This window comes from Somniosus microcephalus, chromosome 9, assembly GCF_052327205.1.
Source record: "Somniosus microcephalus isolate GS21.2 chromosome 9, FLI_Smic_1.0, whole genome shotgun sequence".
In the NCBI taxonomy this organism is placed as follows: Eukaryota; Metazoa; Chordata; class Chondrichthyes; order Squaliformes; family Somniosidae; genus Somniosus; species Somniosus microcephalus.
Window position 1 is genome coordinate 172,665,426 of NC_140995.1, and position 24,027 is coordinate 172,689,452.

The window sequence follows — 24,027 nt, forward strand, 5'->3', positions numbered from 1 at the left end:
CCCAGATTGACAGGGAGGCCCTCAGCCTAGTATGGGGAGTAAAAAAATTCAACCACTATCTGCATGGGCAGAAGTGCACCTTGCCGACTGACCACCAACCACTTGTCTCCATCTTTAATCCTAAGAAGGGCGTTCCAGTGATGACTGCACAACGGTTACAAAGATGGTCCCTGTTTCTAGGGGCGAATCAATATGAAATAGAATATAAAGGCACAAAACAGCATGGAAACACTGATGGGCTATCGCGCCTGCCACTGCCTACTGTGGAGGAAGCACCAGCAGTGGACCCTATCGAGATATTTTATTCGTCAATAACTGAACGATTGCCAGTAACGAACGCGGATATAGAGAAGGAGACCCGCAATGATCCGACGCTGTCACGGGTATATGATTTGACGGTGAGGGGATGGCCAACACATGGCGACTCACTGTTGCCAGCATTCTCATCCAGAAGAGAACAGCTGTCAGTATGCCAGGGGACAGTGATGTGTGGATCCAGAGTGGTGATTCCACCCAAGTTAAGGGAGAGAGCGCTAAATGAGCTACATGAAAGTCATCTGGGGGGAGTGAAAATGAAAAGCCTTGCTAGGGCTTATGTGTGGTGGCCGGGAATCGATCAACAAATCGAAGACCTAACCAAGAGCTGCTCAGGATGTCAGAAGGTCCAAAATGCACCACCACATGCCCCTCTACACCCATGGGAGTGGCCCTCCTCTCCATGGCAACGGGTGCACATTGATTTTGCTGGTCCATTCATGGACTCAATGTTCTTAATAGCAGTGGATGCTCATTCGAAGTGGCCTGAGGTGATAAAAATGTCCTCAACCACTACAGAGAAAACGATTGCAGTCCTACGGACCATATTTGCCAGAAACGGCTTGCCAGAGCAGATTTGCTCTGATAATGGACCACAGTTTGTGTCCGAAGAGTTTCGAAAATTTATGAGAAGGAATGGGGTAAGGCATTACACATCCGCCCCGTATCATCCAGCCACAAATGGATTGGCTGAGAGGTTCGTACAAACCTTTAAAAAAGCGATAAAGGCCATGTGCGATGATGAAATTCCACTACAGCATAAGGTGGACAATTTCTTATTAGCCTACCGAAACGCAACACATGCAGTTACCAACCAGACCCCGGCCATGATGTTCTTTAACCGAAGGTTGAGATCTCGTCTGGACTTGCTCAGACCAAATGTGCGAAGAAATGTTGAGGATAAACAATTCCAGCACATCAATGAGAAGCCGACAAGGAGCTTCAATGTAGGACAACCAGTCTTGGCCCGTGACTACCGAACAGAGAAATGGCAACCCGGAACGATATGCACAAGGCAGGGGCCATTAATGTACACAGTGGATGTCGGGGAGAACATTGTGAGACGCCACGTTGATCAGATCTTAGCATCACAGGAACGAGTCAACCCCATGTCTCGAGTACCTGGGGATGAGCCCGACATACCGGTAGCATCTACCTCAGAACCAGTAGCAGTGGAAACCGATGAACTAACCGATGAAAAGGGGCCAGAATCGCCTCCGCACCAAGAACAAGAACCTCAGGAAAGGCGCTATCCCGAAAGGATCAGGAAGCCGCCCCAACGACTGAATCTATAAATGGACTATTGTTGTTTAATGTACATGATAAAGTGTTAATTGTTATTTGAATATTATGGGTACTACTAATCTAAAAGGGGAGGAATTGTAGTGTATGTACCTTTAAGAGAGAACTACTTTTACAGCTCCTGTATACTGTAGTACCGGCAGTGACCACACCTGTATATAAGCCTTGCGCATGCTTCTGTACCCCCAGTCTTGAGACTACCTTACTCCAGTAAATACCTGTTAATTGTTAAGTTACAGCATCCGTGTGGTTATTGAAAAACATCATACTCTCAGAATCACGGATCTAACAGATACTTTCAGAGAATTGTGACCTAGAACGTCGGGCACACAGGGCGGTCGGGGGGGGGTGGCGGTTGGGGTGGTGGCAAGCAGAGATGGTAGCCGTGCCCAGAGTAGATATACTGGTGGCCAGGGAACGATTGAAGCCAGGTTGGGGGTGTGTGGGGGGTGGGTTTATAGGTGTCCAGGGGGCGCGATCGAGGAGGGGGTGAGCAGCTTGCATTCTTTTAATGTGGGGTCAGTACTCCTCCCAGCTCCACATTCAGGTAAGTATGTTTTGATATCTTGCCTTGTTGGTTGCAACCTGTAACGGTACCTTTGAGGACCGCCTGTTATACTGAATGTAGGCAGGTAGGCCTGGTTTTCCTGAGTGCATCCGGCGCTGGTTGCCTCAGGGCAAACCAACCTTGAAGTGGGGGCCTCAAATGGGTGTTAGGCCCCTTGTTTGCATATACAAAGGGACTAACACCTGTTTCAGGTATAGGCACCGTACGCTATTTTATTGGCCTTTACCAATATGGTGGGTGGCACACTTTTGGCTCATAATGAGGGTGCACTTCCTGCACACTGTATTGTAGGTTTAGGAGGCCTAGTGCCTGAAAGACATGTGCTGCACAGCCGAATTTCTAGGCCTTTGAACTGAGGAATGTGTTAGACAATGTGCTGAAGATGGTGCAGCGAATGAAAGAGTTCACTCACCACGTGCCCACCTGATATAATACTCTGCAGCACTGGAGTCTTCCATGGATGTATGGCAGTTCCGGGTAACTCTGCAACAGAGGTCACCATGATAGAGGCCCTAAGGGCAGTTTGTACTTCCTCCATGGATGCTCAGGCTACTGCCATAGAAGGCGGGGGAAGGGGTCAGACTGGAGAGGACTGTCTCTTCCAGCCTCCAAACGATTGGGGCTTTACTGATATCATTGATCCCATTCGATCCTGCAGATCAATAGCCATGTGGAGACAGTAGCATGGAGTGATGATGATCTCTTTGATGTGTCAGCTGTGGCTCAGTGGGTAGCATACGTGCCTCTGAATCAGAAGGTTGTGGGTTCAAGTCCTACTCCAGGGACTTGTGCAGATAAAGCTAGGCTGACACTCCAGTATTTATCCCTCAATCCACATAACAAAAACAGGTTATCTGGTCATTATCACATTGCTGTTTGTGGGAGCTTGCTGTGTGCAAATTGGCTGCTGCGTTTCCCACATTACAACAGTGACTCCACTTCAAAAGTACTTCATTGGCTGTAAAGTGCTTTGAGATGTCTGGTGGTCGTGAAAGGTGCTATATAAATGTAAGTCTTTTTTTCAGGATTGCAAAACAATGCAGGCCCTCCATTTAGATTTTAAAAACTTTGTGGTTATCATCGCATTGCTGTTTGTGGGACCTTGCTGTGTGCAAATTGGCTGCCGCGTTTTCTACAATACGACAGTGACTACACTGCAAAACGTATTTAATTGGCTGTAAAGCGCTTTGGGATGTCCTGATGTCGTGAAAGGCGCTATATAAATGCAAGTCTTTCTTTATAATTGCAATCCGATACTTAACAACCCTAAAAGTTTACCACAGATTTTACGTTCATTTGTTTTCTGCTCTGCCCCACTGAGAGTACTTGGTTTTACGTTTCAAGCAGGAAGCATTCAACAGCTCAGATTTGTTTAATTTAGCAGTACAACGCCACCAATGGCAGGAGCAGGAACAGCTTGTAAACAGCCCTCCACGGCGCCACCAATGGTAGGACAAGGCCATGTTCTAAGCATTTCGACAGGAGGAGGGTACCGTTGGAGTTGGCTTTCCCTACGCCCTCTCTGCTGATCACACCTCCCCAGAGGTCTGTGTCCTTTCCAACTCTGGCGTTAAAGTCACCAAGGAGGATCAGCTTGTCGCCCGTTGGGACTCGGGACAGGGATTGTTCGAGGCTGGAGTAGAATTCCTCTTTGGTCTCATCTATGGCTTCCAGTGCTGGGGCATACGCACTGATGACCGTAGCGCACTGGTTCCGGGCCAGGGTGAGCCGAAGAGTCCTGAGGTGCTCATTTATACCGCTAGGAGAGTCTCTGAGACGCCCAACTAGTTCATTTTTATGTCGAAGCCTACCCCATTGAGGTTTGCCTTTCCAGAAGAAGGTATAGCCACCACCATGCTCCTTGAACTGGCCTTCCCCTGCCCACTGGGTCTCACTTAGGGTGGCGATGTCAATGTCGACGTTCCAGTCTGTCACTGTTGGGGTTGTCCATGAGGGTCCTGACGTTCCAGGTCCCGAACTTCATTTTAAAGGGTGGAAGATGCCTGTGCGTGAATTCTTTTAACGTGGGGTGGCCGTTGCACACCAGCTACCACACGGGCTTGACAGAGCAAGGTCTTGGTCCAATTGCAAGGGGATCCAAGACAGTTGGAGACCAAGCTCTGCCACAATGGCCTAGCACACACACACAAACATAATTCAGCTGCCCTCAAAAGTTTGTCACCATCCTCTGCCTGCTTCACGACGACATGCAAGCCATGATCCTGACCAATGGTTCCACCACAGACCCAATTCACGTACGGACCTGGGTCAAGCAAGGCTGTGTCATCGCACCAACACTCTTCTCGATCTTCCTTGCTGCAATGCTCCATCTCACCCTCAGTAAGCTCCCCGCTGGAGTGGAGCTAATTTACAGAACAAACGGGAAACTGTTCAACCTCCGTCGCCTCCAGTCCAGATCCAAGGTCGCCCCATCCTCTGTCGTCAAATTACAGTATGCAGAGGACGCTTGTGTCTGCGCTTACTCGAGGTCGAACTCCAAACCATCATTAACACCTTCACCGAAGCATACGAGAGCATGGGCCTTACACTAAACATCCGTAAGACTAAGGTCCTCTACCAACCTGCCCCCGCCACACAGTGCTGCCCCCCAATTATCAAAATCCACGACAAGGCCTTGGACAACATGGACCACTTTCCATACCTCGGGAGCCTACTGTCAACAAGGGCAGACGTCGACGACGAAGACCAACACCGCCTTCAGTGTGCCAGTGCAGCCTTCGGTCACCTGAGGAAGAGAGTGTTTGAAGACCAGGACCTCAAACCCGGCACTAAGCTCATGGTCTACAGAGCAGCAGTGATAACCGCCCTGCAGTATGCCTCAGAGACATGGACCATGTACAGCAGGCACCTCAAAGGTGCAACCAATGCTCCCTCCGCAAGATCCTGCAGATCTATTGGCAGGATAGGTGCACCAACGTCAGTGTTCTCGCTTAGGCCAACATCCCCAGCATCGAAGCTTTGACCACGCTCAATCAGATCCGATGGACGGGTCACATCGTCCGCATGCCCGATATGAGACTCCCAAAACAATCGCTGTACTCGGTGCTCCGACGCGTCAAGAGAGCCCCAGGTGGGCAGAGAAAACGCTTCAAGGACACCCTCAAAGCCTCCTTGAAAAAGTGCAACATCCCCACTGACACCGGGGAATCCCTGGCCCAAGACTGCACAAAGTGGAGGAGAAGCATCCGGGAAGGCGCCAAACACCTCGAGTCTCTTCGCCGGGAGCAAGCGGAAGCCAAGCGCAAGGAGCGCAAGAACCCCAAGCACCCCACCCACTGTCTGCCCCACCTGTGACAGAGACTATAGGTCCCGCATTGGACTCATCAGTCACCTGAAAACTCATTTTTAATGTGGAAGCAAGTCATCCTCAGTTCCGAGGGACCGCCTAAGAAGAAGAATGGTAGGAGCAGGAACAGCTTGTAAAACGGCTCTCCACAGCGCCACCAATGGTAGGAGCAGGAACAGCTAGTAAACGGCTCTCCACAGCGCCACCAATGGTAGGAGTCGGAACAGTTTATGAACGGCGCTGCAGAGCGCCACGCGTGGTCGGAACGGGAATGTGGTGCGAGCCGCCCTGTACATCGCCCCCCTGTGGTGCGAGTGGGAACTTGCGCCGGGTCGGGAAGCAGCCGGGAAAGGAGAAGCGCCGGCCTTTGACCCCGATTGCTCAGGAAACAAGATGGAGTCTGGGTGCGTTTGATGGATGCCAGAAATCGGCAGGCTTGTGAGAAGAGGTGAGAGGGAAAGTAGATCTAAGGCCACCCGAAAGACGCGGAGCAGGATGACCCGGTGAAGGAGTGAAATGCGCTGATTAACGGCGGTAGTACACGGGCTCTCCCCCTTTGCCAGGAGCAGCGCCGTGCGGAGCAGACGGTTCAAAATGGCTTTCCAGCGCTTGAGCTTCTTGTTAAAATAAATAGCGATACCGGTCGGTGTCCGTGACCTCGCCGCACAACGGTGGCGGGGGAGCTCCGAGCACCCAATAACACTCTTATAGTAGGAAATTCGAGGTTTTGCCCCAGTGGACATGATCATTTTATCTGTGACGGAGGGTGCGCTAGGATTCGGTTTTATTTTCAGCTGCGAAGGCCGAGCGCTAGGAACGGATCATAAATCACCTGTTTTCATTGCGATCGAGTGGCGCAGCCTCCATCAACATGTGGTTATTAAAAAAGACCCAAGCTGAATTGCTTGATTGTACTGCCCGTTTTTATAAAATCTCCAGATGGTTTATCTCTTTTAATAAATATCGAGTTTTATTAGTCCAAATTCCCTCCTATGGGTTCACTAATGTGCGGCTGAAGACGTTATCTGTACCGATTTGGATTCAGTTTGTTGACGCAGTTAATAGGGCTTCGTTGAAAAAGAAATAATAATTTGACCATTGGTGGTATTCGTAGCTTATGTCCTTTCTCATGAAATGGCAGCCATGAGTTGATTATTAAGCCAGAGATCCCACCTGCAAGTAAAAGCTCATTTAAAAAAAAAGCTTGTGCAACAAATGGGGAAGGAGGGATTATATTGAAAATGCATCCCTTTCCCCACCTTGGGTAACTTTTCTTTTAAAGTAAGGTGTGGCTTGCATTGCCTTCATTTAAAGACATACTGGAATCTTGATACTTAATATTTCATCCATAGTTTAAAAAAACTTTTTTGCTACTTTGTTTTCTATTCTCCTCTCCTGGAGGCATTGACTCTACTAGAGCAGTGTTCACAGAATCACAGAATCACAGAAACCCCACAGTGCAGATAGAGGCCATTTCGGCCCATCGAGCCTGCACCGACACATATTGTCCAATACATTAGCCACTAGTTCATGTTTAATCTTTTAATGTGTTTGTTGGTAAAATGGCGAGTTGAAAAGCAGAGTGTAGGAGTGTTTTCTTGATCATTGTGTGCTTTACTTCTTTGGTTACTGCTTATTGGTTATCTGCTCGAATGATGTGTACTGTGGGTGAAAACTCTGGTCTTCAGCACCATGGAAACACAAGCAACAAACATTCTATGGAGATGGAAGCTGGCATTGTCAGCTAGACCAATAGGAGTAACTGCTGCAGGCCAGCAGAAGAAAGCAAGCCCAACCAATAAAGAGCAGCTCTGGGCACATCATGGTAAAGGGAAAGCAGCATCCAATTGCATTCTGGATGGCGAGCAGGGGCGGGTCTCTTTGGGAGCCAACATTCTCAGCAATCCCCCTGATGAAGTCACTATTGCTCACAACAGCTGGACAAAAACCTAGAAGCTTAACTAATGTGTATGCATGTTTTTTTTCATTTTGCAGATATTTAATATATAGACCTATAATAATGTACAGGACAGCATCAATAGGGCTACATAAATGTAATTTACTGATCAATTCATGCTAGAATTGCAAACTTTGAAAGAGAAAGACTGTAAAATTTTGCATTGAATGTTGGTAGATGTTTGTTAAGTAAATATACACGTGAAGTACATTTACCTGCATTGTGTGTGAGGCGTTTTCTACTAAAATTTGTGCATGTGGATAAAATGGTGCTGCCCTAGCTACACCTGTGGCCAGTCAGCGATTTCTATTAGACAACACTGTACTAGGGTGTGATTCCACAGATGCTAGTTGTCCTCTGGTACTTACCCAAGTGGTTGTTATTTATGTGTGAGCCTTGAAAGTGAATGGAACAGGTTGTTCAATTGTGGATGACTGTCGAGCCGAATTCTGTTTTCACTCAACATCTAAACACGGGGAGTACACGTGCATCAGGGGTTGGTCAGGAATGGAAACCTGGTTGACTTTTCCCCCCTCCCCTCCCTCTCTCCCCCTCCCCTGCAAACTTTAAACTTTTCTGTTTAAAGTGCAATATAGTTTTGTCCAAATTCTTGGTAGTTTGTAAGAGTGAATATATTTGGTAGCATATCAAATTAGAATTTAAAAAAAAAGGTATTGAAGCAGGATGAAGACTATAAACATGTTGCAGTTATTATTCATGTACTTTTATATAAATCACACACTGTTATTCTTAGAAAAGAGGTGTATGTGTGCTAAAAGTTTATTGGCTGTCATGCTCTCTACTTTTGAGCTCCAGTCGCTGTATTGCAGTTTGATTTATTGCAGTTTGATTTAAAGAGTATTGAATTTAGGATACATACAGCATAGGTGTGCATATGTCAAATCATGTTGTAAACAATTATATCCTCATTTAACTTCAATATTCTAATATTTCAATAACTGTAAAAGTATTTTTCACATTAAATTAAAATCTTAGTTCACCCAATAAATGCATTGTCCATAGAGCTACTCAATGATTCCCTTAGTTGTTCCCAAAACATGTCCTTTCACTGAAATAGATGCTCTCTATAGAGGAGCCTGTCAATGAATGACTTCTGTAAGAAAGGCATTTAAAATATTAGGATGTGGAATATTTAGAGAGAGCAATTTCAATTTATAAGTTTTGATTAGTCATAAATATGTATTTTTCATCAAATGTTTAATAGAACATTAGTTTTGGTATTTATCATAATTATATAATGTTATAGAAAAAATAGCAAAGATGTGAGGTTTTTTTTCCTTTTCTTTATGTAAACTTCCAAAGACTTGCATGATTGCAGAAAATATATAGTGTACTACTTAACCTTGTGCCATATGATCTTGAAAGGTAAGGGACAATAGATTAATTCTATGAAAACTGTAGAATGATTAACCTCTGATACCGTTATGCTGTCAATGTAGATTTATTTTTTAAAACCGGAAGTACAATGGTATATTAATGTATATTTGTGTTAGATTGCAGGGGTGACAAAACAGGATTCTGATTGGCTAAGAACAGGGTTAAAACCCCATTTGGAATCTCAAAGGTAGCAGTGGAACAACTGAAATAGCAGGAAGGGCCACAAATGCAGTTAATCTTTTCAAGTTTTAAATTCAACTGATTGCTCCCTCTTCAAGTCTTTGTTCTTACCAGCTACTGGAACTGCATAGCACCAAGTGTGCAGTGAAGGGTGTGATAGTTTTAAATTTATGTAAGTGAGAACTGGGGACATTGATTTATGATGGAAAGTCATTGAGCAGATGGAACATGTAAGGGTTGCAAATCCTGTTACAGACCACATTGGTACTAGTCATAAGTTGTGTAGAGTGCTTGTGATCAAGTTTCAAAGTCCTACACTATGGTCTATAGTTACTTCTAAGGTGGACTGTAAAGTTTAATTAAAGTTGCACGATTCAGCAACTTTTAATCCTTGTTTTTGCTGAGGGGGGTTTGTGACAACGCTGCCGCTCCATTTCTTCCCATTAACCTGTTGATAATGACATTTTTTCACCTTATTTTAACCAAACTAGTTAAGTGTCCTCATTTGGGCACCATATTCCTTTCAAAAATGAATCTGTCCATTTTTATGTGTAAAGTGTGGATTCTCCCCTGTGCACTCCTCTTCTCAGCTGAGGCTTTTGAGGGAGCAAAAGGATGCAATGTTAAGGCAAGCTCATCTGCAGTGCTCTCAAGTACTTGCTGATACAGTCTGGAAACAAGCCACTTTTTTTTAGCCCTTTCAGTAGGGATTAATTGTGGTGGGAAAAGGTCAGATATGGGGACAAAAAATTGGGTGGTAATATGAGAACCACCTATCCTGCATGTTGTAAGAAATTGAAGTGATATCTCAATGAAATCACTTATGGATTTGCATTAAATCACAGATGTTATTTTCTCCTGAGTTCCTTTCAAAACTGGTTGTACTCTGAACCATTAAGTTAATGAAATCTGTGTACTGAGTTTTATTTTTATCATAGCATTTTCTTTCAGCTTCTGTTACAAAGAATTGAATGTGCATTGCTTACAATCTGATTCATTTGAAATCAATAGTGCTCATCAAAATAAGTGGCTCTAACAAAAATTAGGATTTAAGTCCACTAAAAATTGAAAAACCACCTGGGAAAAAATAGTTTTTCTTGCAGTGTTGCATGTACTTTAACTTGACTGTCACAGTGAATTGTACTTCAACTTCATAAATTGAAACAAATATTGTTTTGCAAATAAAAAGGGTACTGTTTAAACTGACACTCAAATCCTAAATAAATTGGAATCTGATGAGGCCCAACACACCTTCCTGATTTTTGCCTCAAAGATGCCTACGGCATGCAATGTGAAGGTCACCGCTACAGTGATTACTGCAATGATTCTTCTTCTTATTGTCCTAATTAACTCCTTCAAATGGTCACTGATGCATAAGTGCTTTCCAATAGCCTCAATGTCAATTGAAGGTGGCGGAAGTGATTGCTGCCATATCTCGAGTGTACTGTTGGCTAATTTAAAGAAGATAATTCCGAACGGGCACACTTGGAGAAGGTACCTATTGTAGATCTGATGACATGAGTTTTTTTGTAATTTGTGGTATAGGTGCAGCTTGGAGTATTCAGATTAAAATAACTTAATTCCACATATTTTTGATTTCTTCTATGATCTGACTGTGTTGGACAAAGTGATCATTTAAAGGACAGTCCAGGTTTAACATTTTTTAGATAGTTTTGGTCAGTGGGATTTCTATTTGATGCTGCATTAGATTTTTTTACCAGAAGAGTTGGGTCATATAGCTGTAATGCTCTTGTTGAAGGTAGCCTATTATATTAAAAGAATTGTTTCTTAAATTGGTAATGGTAGTGAAACATAACTATGAAAAACCGTGAAACTGACTGACTTAGTGAATAGCTAAATTAGCTGGAATGTTTAAGTTTGAAGACTCTAGTCATATATTCCAGCCATTAGATTAACTACAGAATTTATCTTTGTCTACAGAAGTAAAACCTTGGGAGAACATTTAAAAAGAAGACAACGTAAATTTTCTAAATTGAAACATAACCTTGTGAGTGGACCTACAGCAACAAAACTCTAACCAGGTGTGTTGGCAAAAGATCTTATTAGTGATTGGCAATTCAACCTGTATGTTCATGCATCTTAGTTTAGAAACATTAAAGAGAACATTTTGAGACAATGAGCCAAGTATGTAATCAGATTGTTGTATTTAGCTCCATACACTGTTTTTAGAATTACTCTGTTATGAATTATTAAATGTGGTGAATTTTTCAAGGTTAAAGCAGAACTGATTTGAAAATAAGTCTAAAACCCTTAACGCTTGGTTTGTCATTATCACTGAAAAGCATTGACCTTTTGAGTTAATTTTATTTTTGGAGCAGTCCTACTATCCCAGCTGGATACTTTTATTTTTATTCCTGTATTCTGAACTACATGCAAAGAGGTTGTGTGTTCTTATTTGGCAATTTTAAACTACCGGAGGAGCCAAAGTACTACAAAAACTTCCTGAATTGTGATCCAAAGAGGAGCACAGTGAGGGGTGATTGGGACTGGTGCTAACTTTGTTTTTAGGCTGTCACACTTGGGTTTTATTAGTTTATAGTGGTGGAAAAATGAAGTCACAATTCTTTACCAAAATTTGGATAACCAAAAGACAGGTTTTATCTAAGTCATTTTTGCGCAGTGATGTTTTTTATGGTAAAGAGCAAAGCAATTTGTTAATTTGGCTGTGGTTTGCTATTATAAATGATTACAGTTAAATGTTAAAGTTCTGTGCTTAATGTTTACAATCTCTTAGCTTTTTCTTATGAGCTATTTAATATATAATACCCAATTTGAATGTCGGGTTCACGTGGTGATTTTGCTGCATCTGACACCTATTGAGGATTCTAAACATTGCTAATTTAGCAACCATGCTGACTTAGAGCTGACCAAGACGCTCAGTGACCTTGAGTGCAGATAAAATGGCACAGCAGGTCGCCTCCAAAATCGTGCATGTCCAAAAACTCTGATTTTTGCCTACCTGACCACTGCTGCCTTTCTGAAAAGTTCCCATACACTATTTTTCTTCCCATTTGATTATTCTGTGGAGACAGACCAAGCAACTGAGAGTTGAAACATTCTACACATGTATGTCTAGCAGCTAAATTGAGCACAATTGGCTATAGTAGGGCAGGACTGGTCGGAAGAAATGACAGCCATGTTTTCCCTTCCCCGTTGTCAGTTTAAATATTGTGTTCTTGATTTTTTTAGTTAGTGATACACTAATCGATTTAATACTGTCTTTTCACTTGTAATTTTATACAATTCACATGACTAAGACTGGAATTCCTTTCATTTCACTTTCATTTGGGCTATGGTTGAGCAAATTTATCATGTTTTTCTTAGTTATATATAACACTAGAAGCAATGAATTAGGATAGATTCAGACAGTAGATGATTAAATAATGCAGGATGCCACTATACAGTACTGATGCATTTAATCACTTTGTTTAGGTACAACTTTCTATAATCATGCCCAATATTATTTGAATGAACTTTAGAAGTATAAAGAGCTAGCTTTCTTTTGATACAGGGGAACACATTTGTACTAACTAATGGCTAGTTACTGCACCTGTTTCTAGTTGTATTTTCTGAGCTGAGGCTTGGTATACCGTTGTGCTGTAAAGTAAATCCTCAGTTTGAAGTAAAGCCTGGAAAGGGTTGGCATTTCTAAGTGTCTTCATAAGGAGTAAGCTCCATATTTGCATGCACTTCCTGCCCCTCGGTTCAGATGATGCATACTGTCTAATATAAATTTCTGTGTTATACTTAAAGTATAAAGAAACGAAAAGTAGCCATTTGCAATGTACAGAAAAAAACCCTAAGAATGACAAGCATCAGAGCTATAATGTCTGCATACTCAATTATCTTTCCACAAATAAAGCCAAGGTCTGATCTCTAGCTGAATAGCAAATAACCTTTGCATGAACTCAGCCAGTTTCCACACCACCTGTACCTTGACCACATTGTTACTGAAACCCTTGTCCACGTTTGTCACCTTTAGACACAATTTATCCAACACCCTCTTCTCCATAAACTCCCAATTTGTTCAGACCTCAGCCACCTACACTAAGCTCTGTCTGCCTGTTATCCTTGTCCTTGCTAACCTCTAATGGTTTTCTGTCTCCCAAAGCAATTAATTTTAAATTCTGATCCATTTTTACAGTCTTACTCCACCCAACTTCGGCATCCTCATCCAGCCTTGCATCCCCTGTGTTTTTCGGTCCTCTGACTTTGGCCTTCTGTGTATCCGATCCTCTATCTGCTCCACTTGTTGGTAACAGAGCTGTTACCATCTTGGCCCTATTTTCTGGAATTCCATAGTTTAACTTCTTGCCTCTCCTCTCTCTGCCTTTGAAAACCCCTTAAAACCCACGTCTTTGACCAAGCCTGGAGTTACCTCGGTTCTCCATGAAGGCTCAATTTCCATTCCTTCCTTTGAAGTACCTTGGAATGTTTTTCAACTTAAACATGCTATATAAATATGAAATAAAAACAGAAAATGCTGGAAATACTCAGCAGGCCAGGCAGCATCTGTGGAGAGAGAAACAGAGTTACCGTTTCAGGTCGACGACCCTTCATCAGAACTGGAAAAGGCTGGAGATGGAACAAGTTTTTAAGCAAGTGCTGGGAAAGGGGGGAGAGGAGGAAAGAACAAAAGGAAAGGTCTGTGATAGGATGGAAGGCAGGAGAGATTAATAGACAAAAGGGATGATGGTGTAAGGCAAAAGGAGATGGTAATGGGACAAGTTAAGAAACAAAAGATGGCTCTAGATGAAGTGTAAATGGCACTGGCAGAATAAAAGACAGCTGCCATGTGAGAAAAAAATTGGAAAAAGAAAGCGGGGGCAGCGGTTATGGTCTGAAATTGTTGAACTCGATGTTGAGTCTAGAAGGCTGTAAAGTGCCTAATCAAAAGATGAGGTGCTGCTCCTCGAGCTTCATTGGAATAGTGTAAGAGGCCGAGGACGGCGAGGTCTGAGTGGAGCGGAGAATTAACGTGACATGCAACCGGAAGCTCGGGGTCACCCTTACAGACTGAATGGAGGGGATGGTGAGGTCTGAGTGGAGCAGAGAATTAACGTGACATGCAACCGGAAGCTTGGGGTCACCCTTACGGACTGAATGGAGGGGATGGTGAGGTCTGAGTGGAGCGGAGAATTAACGTGACATGCAACCGGAAGCTCGGGGTCACCCTTACGGACTGAATGGAGGGGATGGTGAGGTCTGAGTGGAGCGGAGAATTAACGTGACATGCAACCGGAAGCTCGGGGTCACCCTTACAGACTGAATGGAGGTGTTCCGCAAAGCGGTCACCCAATCTGCGTTTGGTCTCCCCAATGTAGAGGAGACCGCATCGTGAGCAGCGAATACAGTATACTAAATTGCAAGAAGTACAAGTAAATTGCTGTTTCACCTGGAAGGAGTGTTTGGGGCCCTGGACAGTGGAAAGGGGGGAGGTAAAAGGGCATGTGTTGCATCTCCTGCGCTTGCACGGGAAGGTGCTGGGCAAAGGGGAAGGGGTGTTGGGGGTGATAGAGGAGTGGACCAGGGTGTCGCGGAGGGAGCGGTCCCTTCGGAATGTTGAAAGGGGAGGTGAGGGGAAGATGTGTTTGGTGGTGGGATCATGCTGGAGATGGCGGAGGATGATCCGTTGAATGTGGAGGCTGGTGGGGAATCCCCTCCACTGTGGTTGACACGGCCTTTGACCGTGTCCGTTCCATTTCCCGCACTTCTGCTCTCACCCCTTCCCCTCCTTCCCGGAACCACGATAGGGTTCCCCTTGTCCTCACCTTTCACCCCACCTACACTTGCTTAAAAACCTGTTCCATCTCCAGCTTTTTCCAGTTCTGACGAAGGGTCATCGACCTGAAACGTTAACTCTGTTTCTCTATCCACATATGCTGCCTGACCTGCTGAGTATTTCCAGCATTTTTTGTTTTATTTCAGATTTCCAGCATCTGCAGTATTTTGTTTTTATATAAATATTAGTTGTTTATTAATATCAATTTGAATTTGTAACCTTGCGTTTTGGCAGCAGAATAACGCATTGTGCATTGCACGATGTAACATTCCTAGCCTTCTAAAACGGCTGAGTGTCAGCTTGGCTGAGTTGGGAACATTTTTGTCTCTTGACTCAACATTGTGGGTCAGGTCCCATTCCAGGATTTGAGTGCAGTACTGCAGGAGTACTGTTGTAGTTGCCATCCTTTAGATGAAACGGAATCTGCCTGTTCAAGATCCCATGAATTATTTGAAGAGCAGTGAATTCTCCCAATGTCCTGGCCAGCATTCTTCCCTCAACCAACAGCACCCGGAATTACAGGATTAACTGGTCATTCATTTCATTGTTGCTTTTCAGTGTGTGCAAATTAGCTGCTGCATTATCTGTGATAATAGTAAGCACACTTCATAAGTTTGTTGTTTCTGTAAAGGATGTCCCAGGAGATCTGATGGTGAAACAAAAAAATGTAAAAACAGTATGTCACTGTGCCCAGGCATCATACTCCAGATGTCACCCTGCAAAATAAAACAATCTTAAAATAGTGGGTGCTTCTGAGCTGCAACCTGAAGTTCATGATCCCTTTCCAATCTGCAGTGTTCCCTGACATAACACAAGAACATAAGTAGGAGGAGCAGGAGTAGGCCATTCGGCCCTTTGAGCCTGCTTCGCCATTCAATAAAATCATGGCTGATCTTCTACCTAAGCTCCACCTTCCTGCCAATGTTCCCTGTAATTTTGTTTGGCACCACATGGCCTCTTTAAGGGGCTGCGCGGGTCATTCAAAATACAGCGCATGTGCGGTTTTCTCATTGAAAAGCCAGCTGCGTGGGATTCCTGGAATGCTGCGCTGCTTACAGGCACCATTGTTTCCTGCACTATCCCCATATCCTTTGGTATCCAAAAATCTATCGATTTCTGTCTTGAATATACTCAACGACCAAGCATCCGCAGCACTGACCAAACAGCAATTAAATTCTGAGACCTTGGGCTGTGCTTACTCATATTAGTCTTTCTGGTCTTCAAGGAATAGATAAGTTTAACTACAGCTCCATCTTAGCAGCAGAGTATCATTTACTGTGACTGGAGATCCATTAATGTGTTTTTTAATCCTTGTCTGGTTCCATTCTTATCCAGTCATAGCCAGAGAATCTCCTGCAATGGCTTTGCTCAACAGATTTCCCCTTCCCTTTAAAAATCACTATGAAAACTACAGAATCTAAATGGGAAGGATGATGGCCCAGAACTTGGTGTCGGGGGCTTGCCGCGCGTGCAAGCCCCCGATGTGCACTCACCCTGCGCGCCGACATCTGAAACCTGGCCCGCAGTGGATTTCCTTTCAGTGGCCCGGTTCTGATGTCGGCGCGCTGTGCTAACCTGACCCAGCGGCGTAGTTAGTGCGATGTGCCGGCTGGGATCAGGTGAGCACTGCTCAGCCAATCAGGGGAGGGGAAACTTCATTCATAAGTTTGAGAGTAAGAACTGTCAAACTCATTAGAAGTACTGCACCCCAAAACACCACTTAAACTTTAAATAAAATTTTTTTAAAAATTCCAATCATTAAATTAAGTATAAATAAGTTAAAAAAAAATAATTTAAACAATAAATTTTTTTTGTTGAAAGGTTCTAAAACCAAACTTACCTTATTGTAGATTCTTTAAAATAATAAACCTGTGGGGGGAAAAAAAATTCTAAATTGCACTAAAACACCACTTACCTGTAAAAATAAATACTTACGTGTGCTTTTTACAAGCGTAAAGACCGGAGGCCTTTACACATGCGCAAATCCCCCAAAACAGAGGAAATCCAAGATGCACGCGCTGCCCCCTACAGCGCACGCGCTAGCCTCTTCACCTCTTGGGTTAGAGGAGAGGAAATGCCGGTTTGCTGTGCATGCTGAAAACCGGCATTTCCTCCGGCCAGATGCGTGAGTACCCCTTCCGTACTCACGCGTTTGGGGAGGAATTACTGCCCCGATATTTTCACTGTACTTTATCTCAAGCTCCTGCTCCAGGCGCTGTAACCAATATGGAAACTGGAAAGAAGTGGGTGAAGGGCTGCTCTGTGCTGACTTCCACTTCAATCAGCTCTCTCCTCACAGAACTGTAACTTTTCTAGAACTTTCCTAGTTACTTGGAAGTATGGTCCCAGAGTATATCAGCTGGAGATAGTCACCCACTTCGGATAAAATGCTTTTTATTTGATTGCAGACACTGCTCTTTCAGTGAGGTTATCTCCTTACAAAAACAACAGGACAGAAACAAGCAGTAGAAAGGTCAGGGGATGGAGAAGGACTTTCAGCCCATCAAAGTTTGGTCCGCTAGCATTTTAAGTCTCTAACTATATTAATATACATCAGTGACCGTGCATTCCTTTTGATTATACCTACACAAAGATTTAGTAAGATGTTGCTTGAATTTAATCATAAAAGCAAGGATGGGTTAGACAACTTAAAAAAAAGATTTTCAGTGAGGGTGCTGATGCCTAGAGGGAGGGAATAGGAAAGAAGAGAGCTCATTCCAATTTTAGCTACATTGTTGCACCAGTGGTGGAATATCAGAGGCAGGGTTGTGTCTCGGCCTCTCCTGCCCACCAGCTCGAGCAATTCCCCTTCTGTTTGCTTGACCTAAGAAACTGCAAAAAAAAGAAAATTGGGGGAAGAAAACAAACTGGCAGGCACACGTGGGCAAATGATGCCACAATTTTCTGTTGTGAAAATGTTGATCTAAATGATCATAAATTTGTGACAACAGGAAGCAAGGGTAAGTGTGGACGGGAAGTGCACACCATACACAAGACATTTAATATCACCCAAGTTATGGATCTTAAATTAGCATAGCTTCAAACATGTTATTAAAATATAAGTTAAATAGAGCTGTTTTTAATGAGATTTTCATTGCAAGTACAGTGAATTTTTATTTTACGTGTGATTCAGAGCTAATAAAGGTATGCTGTGGAATAATTTTTTTCTTTTTTAGTTTCAGCATTTTTTGAAAGTGACTTTTGAAGGTCAGAATGGTTCGATCTAACTCTAGATCTCATTCGTCGAGATCAAGGTCTCGTTCTCGCTCCAGTTCTAGATCAAGATCTCATTCTAGATCACGATCCAGGAAAAAGAGATACAGGTAATGGTTTTAGATGCTGTTTACTTCTTAATGCAAGATCATTGTATTTTAACTTTATAGTATTTCTGTATGATGAGTAACATGTTTTTTTTCAAAATGTTGTTTTGAGGAACTATTGTATGTTTATGTACATAAAATTATTTTATCCAAAACTGTTAGGTTACTTGTTAGCGAGTAGGGCACGAAGATTTGTGAAACCTTGTTTTAAAAAAAGTGTGCTCCTGCAGAGTGAAGATGTGGATTCTGGGAATAGAATGGCTTTGCACGTTCAGTGCCCAGGGTCAGCATGAAGTACTCCTAAGTCAGATACAGTACAGATAGATGTAATTCAAATTTCCATCTACTCTGTCCTGCAATGCACAGTATCTCCAGAAGAATATTTCCTACTGCAACATTTTGATCACACCACAGTGGTAGAAGCATAATCATGATTGCTTTTAAAAGTGAAGTGGATAAATATTTGGAAAAGTAAAATGTAAAAGGATATGGGGAAAAGGCCGGGACATGGCACTAAACAGATAGCTCTTTCTGAGAGCCAGCACTGGCACGATGGAACAAATGACCGTCTGTGCTGTAAAATCGATGATTCTGCCAATCTTCATTGTAACTTCTAAGATAATCAGATAATCAGTGGTTAGTTTTGTACTTGGGATTCAGACCCACAAACAATTGGGTTGAAACTGGTCACTTAGGATTATTCATGTTCCAAAGGTGAAAGAAGTCCTAACTCACGCCATACAATAACTTTCAATAATTTCTATTCGCATAAAATGTTCTCAAGTATAATAATTATTTCTTCACATTACATTTTTTAGAATTTCAAAATTATTTTTTGGTGATCCAGGCATACGTTCTATGATTTGAATAGAAAATAGAAATGTAACGATGTCAAAAACCACACATATAAATAGCAAAAAAAAATGCATTTGTTTGGTTAAGCACAGCAGTAATATTCTGATCTTTTTAGTATTTGCTTCATATCTAAAATGTCCAGGTTTTTACACTATGGTATCTTTTGGTCATAATCTTATAAGTTATAATCTTGTGTTATATTAAGTACTTTTACTAGCTTTAAAACTATGTGGTGTCTATAGGGAGACAACCATACATTAACTTTTGTTAATTTTTGTAACTGACTAGGCATACAGCATTCTTCATATTACATTTTACAATTGGTCCTAAATTGTTGAAATTAATTTTAGGCTAACTTTTTTTTTGGAATCTCCATAATTTGAAGTATTACCCAATTGTTTGCTGACTAAAGTTATACTCTGGTTCAGCGATGGAATTGGAAAGCTCCTTTAGAAATTGCACCAAAGAATGTAACTTTTTCATAGCTTTTATTTTAAACTTGGCAGATTATTTGATTCTGTATGCAGTGCTTATTTTCCAGGGTTTATAGGTGAATAGCTGACAGCAACTTATGTTAAAGGTTTAAAACTTTTTTTTAAAAACAGTCACTACTTTGAAAAGTGTAATCGTGTTTGATCTTCACTGCAGCCAGTATTTTCAAGGCATTGTGCCCAATAGTTATATAAAAGGGCAAGAATAATAATGGGAAAACTAGAAGGAATCATTTGGTGGAATGAAAAACCTCCAGCCGGGTGAGATTTGTATTATTGGGTTTGCCTTTTCTTGGAAGTGTGCAGAAATATCATTATGTTTTAAGCATGTAGAAACTCAGAAATTTTGTTTGTATAGTTGCTCAGGATGAAAACATGGTTCCATTTCTATGACAAACCCAGTAACATAGGTCGCAGTCAGCTGCCTTTCTTCTGTCTTTGTTTTTTTTTCAGAAGTTGGATTTTGAAGATTGAGTGGGTTGGGTAGAACCCATGATAAAGACAAAAAGCGGCTTGCATTTATATAGCACCTTAATCACGTCTCTCAAACATCTCAAAGCGCTTCACTTGCAATGAGCTACTTTGAAGTGCAGTGGCTTATATATAGGCAAATACGGCATCCATTTTGTGCACAGCAAGATCCCAGAAACCGCAGTGAGATGAATGCCAGTTAATTTGATAGGGAAAATTGTATGTAGTCTGTGGAAGGAATGGGCCTGATGGGTTGAATACTGTACGTTCGTAAAGTTAAATGTACTTGTAGTCTTGTTTAAAAACCTTAGTGTACAGATATTGCATATATATTTGCTTTTGGATATGTTTTTCAAATCATTTGACTTGATTTTTCAGTATGTTGAAAAGATGCTAATTAACCTTTTAGGGTATTTCAGTTGCCATTTACTTAGTGTGTTGAAAGGTTGCTAACTGCTGTTCATCCAATTGCTTTACAGTAAAACTGGTAAAAGCTTCCTCTATATTGAGTGCTTCTGTGATCTTTAGCCCTTACAGCCTTTAATTAGGAGTAAAAGGGGAAATAACTTTTAAACTCAGAAATTCAGGCTCATTTTAGTCAGTCGAGAGAGATGCTGTAATGGAAAACTTACTGTATTACAATTAACATTGCTGCTTGTATTCTGGACTGTTACTTATGGGTTAAATAGTGCTGTTGGTTGTGACACTTTCTGTGGATTCTCTCAGTTCTAGATCTCGTTCCAGATCCTACTCTCGATCTCGCAGTAGGGATCGTAACTATTCCAGAGATTATCGGGATTATCGTGGTAACAGAGGAATGAGACGCCCCTATGGCCATCGTGGAAGAGGGAGAGGATATTATCAAGGAGGACCGCGATATTATCGAGGAGGCTACAGGCTTAACTGGCAGAATCGAAGGCAGTCTCGTAGTCCGCGACGAGGCCGTTCAAGGTCAAGAACGCCAAAACGTAGATCAGTATCTCAACGATCCAGAAGTCGATCTCGACAGTCGCACCGATCCTCCTCTGCTAGGTCACGTGGCTCATCGTCTTCTCGTTCCTCATCTCGCCACAGCAGATCCCCTGTGACTTCTAAACGGCACAGGTCCATGGACAAACGTGCAAAGAAAACTGAGGGATCAGTTCCACAAGAGGAGCCTGGAAAGAGCAAGCAATCAGAAAAGGCTGCAACAGATGTAAAATGTGAATCTGATTCTACCAAGGTGCACAGTGAGTTTCGTAAAACTCCTCCAATCCGAAGTGAAAGCTGGGCAGGGCTTTCAACCTACAATGACAATAGTCCAAGATCCCATCACAGTCTATCTTCACTTCCCAGCCCCCCTAGCCTCAGCCCTACACGTTCTGTTCCTTCCCATCACAGTTTGTCGCAGGCTGCGCCTCCTAGGCTGAGTTCATCACAGACCAGTCCACCGTCCTCCAGTTTGCAGCACAGCCCTGAGCAGCATAGCTCCTCGGGGCATAGTGCATCACAATACAGCCCTTCTCAGTGTAGTCCAATACGAAAAAGCCCTGTGAAAAAAAGCCCTACAAAAGTTGTTCCAACTCAACACGGTGTTCCAAGGGAAGAAGCTCGACTGAAACAGTCTGCTTTTTCTGGCGATACTGTGGACCAAGAACTTCCTAAAGCCAAGTACCTGAAAAGGTAAGTATGATTGCCCTTTTTTAAGGCAATTTTTGTTTTCAAGAGTAGTTTAATGTAAGTATTCAAAAATTGCTTTAGAAGGGAAAAACTATATAAAAATCTATCTAATCAAAAATATTACAGAATTTGAAAAGCTGTGTTATCACTATCTATTTTACTAGTAACGGACCAGATTTTTAGTGCTTGTGGTGCTTTCTCTAGTTTACGTTGCCTAGAATTAAATTTAGTAATTTAATTGATTTTTTAAGTTATATATTCTTACATGCGCAATCTTTTTCTCAAGTTTATTTTGTGCAACTCTAACCATCCTCCATTTGTTTTGCTATTGGCCCCACTGGAATTCATTCTAAACTTGACTTGTTGATTGCTGATGTCTGTGGTTGAATTGATCGAGTTACTTTGAATAACAATGTGTTGTGGATTGATCAATTGGTTTGGGGCCTGGCAGTGAGAAATTGGAGAAGCTGGCAAGTCACCAAACTAACAGTACAGAAGCTAGACCAGAAACTTTAGAGAATTCCTATAAATAACAGAACAAATAAATTAAAAAGGAATCAATTTTATAATTTATCTGCACTTCATGTTCGGATAAAACACATTATAGAAGTGATAGAAATACTTACTCTCAATAGCAATCAAGCTTTTCAATAAATCATGAACTTTTAAAATGTACTATTGCAGAAGATTTTTTTGTTGCATTTCACATTGTTTTTATTTCTCTAACTAGGTATGCCGAGGATGAGGAGAGTAGAACCTTTGTGCTGGACAGAGGAGATGGAAGAGAGAAAGATGCTCAAAAGGAAAGGGGATTGGAGAAAGACAAGGCAAGGGGGAGGGAATGGGGGGATAAAGGAGGAGTAGATTATGGTAGTTCTAAAGGTGAGTACTTTAGAAAGGAAGCGGAAAAGATGTCATATTTAGCTGAGTCCCCAGAAAAACACAGACAGTCTCTAATGGATGGGTTGTCTGATGAAATGGCTGAATTAGATAATTACCGACCTAAATATCAGTACAGTGTAACCAATCAAGTAGTGAAGGAAAAGGGCTATGGAACCGAATCTCATTGGGATTTTGACTATGAGGAAAGTAAATATAAAACAAAATTTGTAGTCAAAGGAACAAAAGAACACAATAGGTATGAAGATGAGAGGTCTTACAAATTTAATGTGGTTAGCTTTTCATCTAGTGCAGTTAAAGAGAAGCTTAGGGAAGAAGACAAGTATGCAGAGAAAAAATATGAGGAAAGAACAGCACCAAAGAAAGAATCTGTTTCACCTGAGCCAGTGAAAGGTGATAAGTTCAAGGAGCTCTATGATCCAAGCTCTTTGTTGCCACAGCAAAAGAACACGGATGTCCGAGAAAGGGATAAAATGTCTTTCACAGAGGAAAGTCCACCCAGAGTGAAACCTGTACCCACTACATCCTGTCAGCCTGAAGTGAAATTGAAAATGACTGCCTCCCAGTTTGAAGACTCTGTGCGGTAAGTCAGTGCTCATTATTTTTGTGTTGTGGTTCTTTGTAGAATGTGGCTGAATTGTTGCATGTGTGCTTAAAATTTTAGGAAAATTGCAGTTTGTAATCTTGAACATATCTATTTACTGCTTAGTCATAATGAGTACATGCAGCAGTTTCCCCCCCCGTATCCTTTTTCCAGTTGAGGTTAAAAAACTGAGTAGATAATCTGTTGTCAATAATGGATATCTGAGAGTTATTAGAAGTGTTCATTTGCATTAATGGATAATTAGTCTACTTAAAAAAACAAATAAATAAAAAAAATGGTTACTTAAGCTAACTGAGAAAATTATTAAGTATAATGTCGTGTACTGTGTGATCCCAGTAGAAAAATAGGTGAGTGATCCATTGATTTGATCTGAATTGTTCCATATTTGGGTAGATCTTCCAACAATATGCATATTTAATTGGCCCGTAATTTGTGATCAGCGGCGAAGTCAAGGCGTTCACCGCTGGCCCCGAAGAAAGCTTCCCACAAAGATCTCACGTTCTCTGTGGTGAGAAGTTTGGCTTTTCCAACTTTCAGTTGAGATCAGTGTAAGTGAATGGGGAATCCCTAACGCAAGTGGCTATGGCATTAACAAGCTGTCTAAGCAGCCAATCACAATGCAGAGTTCTCACAGACCAGGAACCAGGAAGTGAATAACCTTTTTTGATTCTAACTATTTAAAAATGTTAGAGAGAGCAAAACAAAAATTGGGGCTCTCGTGGGGAAAAGGTAAACCTGAAATAAATGAAGAAACTTAATTTTTAAGAAACGTTAAAATAATTTTTATTAATGTATAAATTTGACACTCCACAAAATTAAAATTTGTTTTTCAGGGCCATAACGTTTGTTTAGCAGTCAATACGCTGTTAAAACCCCAGTTACACCTAATGCAAAAGA

General features: G+C 42.1%; 1 protein-coding gene across 9 annotated transcripts in view; it reads left to right on the forward strand.

Annotated features, from left to right (window-relative positions):
* The first annotated feature begins 5,832 nt into the window (after positions 1 to 5,832).
* Positions 5,833 to 24,027, forward strand: part of LOC147112844 (bcl-2-associated transcription factor 1-like) — a 49,361-nt gene continuing 31,166 nt past the window's right edge. For 4 of the 9 annotated variants that reach the window (XM_085997528.1, XM_085997536.1, XM_085997535.1 and 1 more), the window contains exons 1-6: positions 5,835 to 5,940; positions 8,964 to 9,199; positions 10,969 to 11,069; positions 18,007 to 18,153; positions 20,694 to 21,629; positions 22,357 to 23,109. In XM_085997528.1, coding sequence (XP_085853654.1) covers positions 18,044 to 18,153; positions 20,694 to 21,629; positions 22,357 to 23,109 — 1,799 coding nt within the window. In that variant the 5' untranslated portion in view covers positions 5,835 to 5,940; positions 8,964 to 9,199; positions 10,969 to 11,069; positions 18,007 to 18,043. Of the gene's footprint in view, positions 5,941 to 8,963; positions 9,200 to 10,968; positions 11,070 to 18,006; positions 18,154 to 20,693; positions 21,630 to 22,356; positions 23,110 to 24,027 lie in introns of all 9 variants that reach the window. The other 5 variants (XM_085997530.1, XM_085997533.1, XM_085997532.1 and 2 more) reach the window with 5 other exon arrangements.